Source organism: Capricornis sumatraensis, chromosome 2 (assembly GCF_032405125.1).
Source record: "Capricornis sumatraensis isolate serow.1 chromosome 2, serow.2, whole genome shotgun sequence".
NCBI lineage: Eukaryota > Metazoa > Chordata > Mammalia > Artiodactyla > Bovidae > Capricornis > Capricornis sumatraensis.
This window is the reverse complement of record NC_091070.1, coordinates 41723046-41730939: the sequence shown is the minus strand read 5'-3', so window position 1 is coordinate 41730939 and position 7894 is coordinate 41723046. Positions and strand designations below refer to the sequence as shown.

The 7894-nt window shown below is 39.7% G+C and overlaps 1 protein-coding gene across 2 annotated transcripts in view; it reads left to right on the top strand.

Moving 5' to 3' along the window:
- Nucleotides 1–630: 630 nt before the first annotated feature.
- Nucleotides 631–7894, top strand: part of COPS2 (COP9 signalosome subunit 2) — a 28439-nt gene continuing 21175 nt past the window's right edge. For both annotated transcript variants that reach the window (XM_068963769.1, XM_068963767.1), the window contains exon 1: nucleotides 631–694. In XM_068963769.1, coding sequence (XP_068819870.1) covers nucleotides 641–694 — 54 coding nt within the window. In that variant the 5' untranslated portion in view covers nucleotides 631–640. The remainder of the gene's footprint in view (nucleotides 695–7894) is intronic.

Sequence of the window (7894 nt, the reverse complement as noted above, 5' to 3'; positions counted from 1 at the left end):
AATAAAACTTCAAGTACCTCAATAGATTGACACTTAATTTAGGATATCTACAGAGTTGTTTTGCCTACTACAAATATAACACACATTACGTGTAAACCGTGCTGCTGAAAGGTTTCCAAACATCACAGGACCACCCACCAAAATGTGTGGGTTAAATGCACATCCGTACTCATGGCAAAAATAATACTACCTGTCACACAGGATAGGCATGTCAGACTTTTCTCCGCGAAAGCCTTCTAGTCCCAAACTGCCTCTTACTTTCACCAGGCTGAAATGGTTCCAGAGTTCCAGGCAAGGGAGGAGACTGTTCCCTTGCCCAGGAGGCTGGAAACCGCACGTTATGAGAGAAAGGTTTCCAAGGCCCTTCAGCTGAAATCCGAAGCACTTGAAGATTCCCTAGTTGCTAGGTTTAGTTGCTAAGGCACCAACAGTCTCACAGGAAGAGGGGCACGGTGCAATCGCTTTTAGCGTCGTAGCGAATCCTCTCAAAACCGAGCTCATTTGTTCCGGGAGGAAACATTCAGCTCCTCTAAGAGTGTCGGGAAGGCGAGAAGCTGGGAGTGACGCCTCTGAGCCGCTGAGGATTGTGGGAGGAGGTTGTCTCCAATTTCTCTTCCCCCCTCCCCCCGTCCCAGCCAAGATGTCTGACATGGAGGATGATTTCATGTGCGATGATGAGGAGGACTACGACCTGGTGAGGCGCAGGGAACAGAACTCTGGGGCTGGAGGTGGTTTCTGGCTTTAGGAGCCGGGGCAGGGGCGGCCGCGGCCTCTCCCCGTAGAACATGTGCTCCTTCCAGCCTCTCCCGATGCAGTGACAGGACGAGTTTACCTCCTCCCCCTTCCCGCACCGGGCCCGCGCCCTGCTTCTCTAGCATGGGGGAAGGGAGGGTAAAGGAGGCGGTGAAGGGGGTCCCGAGCGTTGAGCTCCAGATCCAAGCGCTTCCTTGGTTTGCGAGGACACCCTGGCCTCCGGCGTCGGGTTCTCATTGCCTCCTTTCTATCGCGCGAGCCGTTTTGGGGACCGTTCAGTGGTCTAGGCCCCGGCTCCTGCCCTTTCGGGCCCAGTCTTCCTGTTCCCTCTTCTTCATACTTGAAAGGGTGCGAAGTGCTGGAAGAGAGGTCCAAAAACTAGGGGGCCTTCCTCCTCCCAGACCTGACGCCACTTGTGAATCTAGAAACAGAGCTTAATTAGTCTTGTCCAGGCTCCGTTTTGTTATAAGGTAAAGGTGCAATAGAGAATTGAGAGCCAGGCTAGCTTTTGAAAAGTAGTTTAACTGCTTATATAAAGAGAAAAGTTGGGGAGGAGGTTTTACTTTTTGTTTGTTTGGGCTTTGAGAGGTGGGGTGGTATAAGAGAATTGACTCAATGACTTTTTTCTTGACATAAATTTCCCAGTATTCAGAGTTTAAAATATCAACAGTATAGAACAAAACGAATTTATGCAACCGAATGGTGATTCTTAAAGATTCAAGGTTTAATTTATGAACGGACTTATAAGTCTTTAAAAATTCACTAACATTTCAAGTTGATATCCAGAAACATTGTGTGGGAACTAAGAACGATTATCTGGACCACGAATTAGCGTCAACTTGGCTTTGCTTTTTATTTGGGGGCGTTTTGTGCATGGTTCTTGTGTGTTATGGTGATGCTGCATTATCGTAAAGTTATGAAGTAGATCCTCAGGGAAGTCTGGCTCATCTTATATTTTAAGTGCCAGAAAGTCTCAAGTTAATTAATGTATCATTTTGAATTAGTGTAAATCTTCTTTGTGTAGTCGTTTCTAATTAATCTTTCACTTTTAAAGGAAAGCATTTGCAAAAAGGAGAGGGGAATGTTTGTTATTACCTGAAAGTCAGTAGTGCTGATAATTCTTAAAGGTAGTTTTGCTAGTAGTAAGATTTCTGCCTTACATTTTAGTTTGTGCAGACCAAGTCAGTTTTAGGCAGTGCATTAAATCCTTCAAGAATGTTACTTGTAATATTTCGTGCATTTTTATTTATTACATGTTTACGTATATTACAGGTATTTTTTAACTCTGGAAGTGTTTCTTTTAACTGTTTCACCTAGTTTCAGTTTGTGTTTTTACTTGTTTGCACTTATATCTCTTCTAAGCAATAGTTTTTTGAATACATAACTTACTAGCACTGTGAGTGAGACTGTAATGTAGAAATGGCAGTGAGAATCTTACTGCCCCTTGAAGTAGAGAGTTCATTTTTGCAGGGATTTTAATTAAATATAAATGATTTAACTTGGCTGTGTTTCTTCAGCCTTTGAGGGCTTACACCACATGTACAATATAAAACTGAATGTGTAATTTTAACCTCTTTTTTTTTAAATTTCTTAACCCAAAAAGGTGAGATTTTACGCAACCACATAATTAATGATCCCCCCAACATTCTGTTAAATAGTTCTGCCTCATATCTCTCTTACATAGATACCATATTAACTTATTTTTTACTTCCTTAATTTCCTTAAGCCACTATAAACCTATATTTATTAATTTTTAAACATACATTAAAAAAGATCAAGCAAGGCTGGTTGCCACTTAATGCTTATCTGTTGCCAAAAGAGTTGTTTTTGTTTTCTAATATTTGCCTGAGCCTTTTTTGTTTCTTTGGACTTAAAGAGTCTGAATCAATTACTGTTTTAGGGAAACTTCTTTTTTATTAAAAAAACATGTATTGTTTGTTGGATAGTTCATCACCTCATTTTAGTGAAAAAGTTAATGAGAGCCATGAGTAGCCTAACTACAGATACATTCAGTTTCAGTTCAGTTCAGTCGCTCAGTGGTGTCTGACTCTTTGCAACCCCATGAATCAATTGTCTATTGATAAATTTTAATACCCGAAATCACTTCTTGAGCTAATAGAAAAGAGAATTAAGTTGGTGTTAAAAAAGAAGGCGAAACAAGCATGAAATTAATTCAGTATGCTTTATCTGTTATGTCTAAGATCCTTTTGATTTCTGAGGCAGAAGCAGGTATTTTCTAAGCATAGTAATTTATGTAGCACTGAATGGAGAGAAGATGGTGGTGGTAAATGTGTTAATTCAATGTTAATTTTACAGATTTACATACAATAGTGTTAATAATAACGGCTAATAATAAATACTTTCATGTCATTCATTAAGTTAATAAGGCCATTGATGAGTTAAACTGTGTTATAATTACACAATCCAGCCATTCAAGCTTGAACTTGATTAACAGTCTTTTTTACAAAGGATTTAAGACAGAGCGACTTCATACCAAAAAGTATTCTTTAGTAGTTCCTATTATAGGTAGAGCATTGTATGTTTGAAAAATATTATTATAAGGGAAAAATAAAATGGTGAAAAGATAGACTAATTCCATTTTTTAAAGTATATTACCAAACAATGAGCCTGATTATAGTCATCGTGTGTGTGTGACTCACTCAGTCGTGTCCAACTCTTAGTGACCCCGTGGACTGAAGCCCACTAGGCCCCTCTCTCCATGGAGTATTCTAGACAAGAATACTGGAGTGGGTTGCCATTTCCTTCTCCATAATTATCCTGGTTAGTTGTGATTATTTAATGAATGTTTATTACTGTTGTTGCCAGTGCTAAGTCGCTTCTGACTTTTTGCAGCCCTATGGACTGCAGCCCACCAGTCTCCTCTGTCCATGGGATTCTCCAGGCAAGGATACTGGAGTGGATTACCATGCCCTCCTTCAAGGGATCTTCCCCACACAGGGATTGAACCCATGTCTTTTACACCTCTTGCATTGGCAGTCAGGTTATAGTGTGATTAGTGAATAAATGTTTATTACTGTTGTTTTTCTTGGCTTAACAGATAGCTGTTTTAATGCCCTAGAAACTTACTTCTTTTGGAGAGAGGTAGAGAAGAGTCTTAGCTATAAGGTATCTTACAGAATCTATTTGTCACAGTTCAGACAAATAATGTCATATTATAAGGAACCTTAGAACATGGTTTAGCAAGTTAAAATTTAACATTTCTGTTTTCCAAAAAGATTTTTTAATTGACGTGAATACTTTGAAAAAGTAGTAGATTGATAGGGCTTCCCTGGTGGCTCAGACAATAAACAATCTGCCTGCAATGCAGGAGACCTGGGTTCGATCCCTGGATCTGGAAGATCCCCTGGAGAAGGAAACAGCAACCCACTCCAGTATTCTTGCCTGAAAAATCCCATGGACTGAGACTAATACTTAATACAGCACAGGGCAAAAAAAATAGCTTCAGGGTTTTGTGTGTTAAGACATTGATGTCATCCATTGTGCGTATAAGGAGCTTGCAGATTATAGGTTATTTTATTCTGAGACTGTTGTCTCTGTCACTTACAGCTTGACAAAATGTTGGGGATCTTTAAGAATAGATTTACAAACAACATAATTTTTGTGGTCTGGGCCAGTGTTCTTTCTGCTGTACACACATTTGGAATTCTGAATGTAATCTTCACAGTAACAAAATTTGATTATACAGTTGAGGCTTTTGAAAGGAACATAACAGTCCAATGTTTAGAACTAAGCCACTTTCACTGCCGCGGGCCCAGGTTTGATCCGTGGTCTTCCCGCATAGCTCAGTTGGTAAAGAATCTGCCAGTATTGTCAGAGACCCCGGTTTGATTCCTGGGTTGGGAAGATCCCCTAGAGAAGGAATAGGCTACCCACTCCAGTATTCTGCCCTGGAGAATTCCATGAACTGCATGGGGTTGCAAAGACTAAGCGACTTTCACTTTCTGGGGAATTAAGATCCTGCAACCCATGCAGCGCTGCCCCACCCCACCCCCAAAAGGGCATGTTTAATTGTAAATAATTGGAAACACCCCCCAAGTTATCAATAGTAGGAGAATACTATACATGAGGTAGTAATTGATGAAATATATCCATGTGATGGAAAGTATGTCAGCATTTCAAATCATGCTTCTAAAGAATATTCAGTGATATGAAAAGAAAAAGTTGGTAAGTTAGTCAGGACTCTTGCGTGTAGGGAAGGAGAGGACAGGAATACATGTCAAATCAACTTGAACTGTAAAGAATGTATATTGGCTCACATCACCAAGAAGTGTAAATGTAACAGGAGTCACAACTCAGATAACGATGCTGGGTCTTTCTCTGCCTTTGTCTCTCTTCCTGGGCTGCCTTCCTCACTGTATTGGCTTAATCGCCTTCATAGTATGTCACAAGATCTTGTAATATAATGTGTTATCTTCCTAGTATTATAACCCCAAAGGCAAAAGGGTCTTCCTTGCTAACTCCAGCAGTGAAACCCTAGGAAGAACTTCTATGGATTCACCTTAGCTCTGGGCCTTCTGTGAACCACTGACTCACTGTAGAGAGAGAGGATAGATTGCTTGCCCTCTGTGGGAGAGGAGCACTGTTTGGAAATCCTCATCTAAGAGAGGAAGGATCAGTCACCATTGCTGTGCACACAGAGAACACATGTCCACTATAGATATGTAATCCATATTACAATGTTATTGGGTGGCAGTAAAATTTATTTGTTTTGCTGGGTGGGAAAAATATAGAATAAAAAGGTCTGGAAAATACGAAAAGTGTCAGGAAAATTAAAATGTTTATTTGTTGCAAACTTTTCAGAGTGAGTCTGTATTTTATTGCTGAGAAGAGAGAGGGTGGTGTTTAGGGTACAAATGATCTTGAGGGGCCAGACAGTGATTTTGTCATCGCTTAAAATTTTTTAGAATTCTTCAGAACCTGAGGCATCTAGCATTTTTAAATAGGTAGTACATGCACATGGTTCAAAAACATGAAATGTTAAAATAAAATTCCCTTTCCATTTTTGTTCCTCAATTGCCCAATTCCCATTCCTTCCCATAGGTAATCAAATGCAGATTTTTATCCCCCCCCCCCCCGGCCCCCTTTTTAAACCAGAATTAACATATTAAATATATTGTGCTACACTTTGTTTTTTATTTTAAAGATTATTCCATAGACATATGTCGAAAGATTACTTATTTCTTTTTTATAGCTGCATTGACTGTGTGGATGTACCATAAGTTTATTTACTCAGTTCTGTGTTGATGAGGATTTGACCTGTTTTCTTTTGCTATTTTAAATGGTATGTGGCTTTTTTTTTTTTAATTTCAGCAATAGCCAGGTTTTCTCTATTCTGTAGGTGTCAAAAATTCCAAGTCAGGTTTGATAAATGAGTTGAGCCCCCAAATTTGGATGATGCTTGTTTTAAGTTGGAAGCATCTAACTAATAAAGTTAGTTTCCTTAAAAATTTCAGAAGTGTTACTTAATAATCCATGTCAGTATAATTGGAATAATTTACCACCTCTTAAAAGTTACTGCTTAAAAGAAGATTAGTTTGAAATCTAAGTTTGGGTACATTTTCAAAAAGGCCTCTCACATTACCTCATAGGTGTACCCTGTATAATGAAATCAAAGAGGTTCAAACAAGGGTAACTAATGATAAGGATACCATTATAAGATCTTCCATAAGTAATGGGAGATAGCTCTTTTGTGCTAAGAATAAGATAAATTAAGATTCTTCACCCCTAATATAAATCTGTAAAGTGTGACTATCCAACAGAGTAAATTTGTGCTTGTGTATTATACCCCAGAAAGGACGCATGACCCTCAGCAAGAATTAGAGACTTCCTGTTGGGTTCCACCCTCATAAATGACAGGCTGCTGCTATTGCTAAGTCACTTCAGTCATGTCCAACTCTGTGCAACCCCACAGACAGCAGCCCACCAGGCTCCCCCGTCCCTGGGATTCTCCAGGCAAGAACACTGGAGCGGGTTGCCATTTCCTTCTCCAATGCATGAAAGTGAAAAGTGAAAGTGAAGTCGCTTAGTCGTGTCCAACTCTTAGTGACACCATGGACTGCAGCCCACCAGGCTCCTCCATCCATGGGATTTTCCAGGCAAGAGTACTGGAGTGGGGTGCCTAGAGGAACTGAAACATCAAGTGTGAGTGACTTACATAAATTTACATGACAAATTAGTGGGCATGTCAAAACTAGAGCCCAGGCCTAATGACTTTAATGATGTCTTGTTGGAAAATTTAATTCGAAAACTGTAAGTTTAGGACAAAAGAATGTTCTAATGTATATCATAGACAGATTAGGATCCAGTACCTTGAGTGAAATTTTTTTTTTTTAAGTTTGGTTAATTTTATTAATGGCTAAACCACAAATGGCTACCTTGGATTAAATTTAGTCCTTAAGGATGCTGACACTTTACCTTTGGCACTAGATGTGCAGCATCTATTGTCTAAACATGATCAAGGCTTGCGAAGCATTGTTAATGGTGAGTCTTCTATTTCCTTGAGCACATTTCTTAAGACCTCTGTTGACAAGAGACAAAGAATAAGTACATGAACTAGGAAATTGACCCTTTTTGACTGCAACATAGAGTCAAAATTGCCCCTTCCTGTGTTGTGTTATTTTGAAACATTCACTAACTTTTCATTTCGATTAAGCAAACACTTCCTGAGCGTTTTGTGATATCCCAGGTTCTGGGGATACCAAGATCAGTAAAAGTAAGTTCCAGCTTTTGAGAAGCTCATGGTGGGGCAGGAGAAGTGGAGGGAGGCGGGAGGTGGGAACAACATACATACAAAACTGTTCCTCTGAGATACGCCTGTTGTGTAGAACCGTGACTATGGAGAAAATTTATTTTGCTAAGAAGACTTAGAGAAAGAATCACAAGGTGAGCCTTGAGGAATACAGCATTTCCAGGAGTGTTAGGGCTGGACATCATCACAGGAGAAAAGTGGGAAGCTTGTTGGGAGGGTCAGTGGTTTAGAATTCGGGGCAGAGAGACCAGTTTATGCCAAAGCAGAGATTTTAAAGACCATATGTTTGGGGAAAAGAAGAATAAATTTGGTTGGTGTAGATGGTTAAGAGATTGCTTTGGATAGATGTCAGGACATGAGTTATATAGGTTG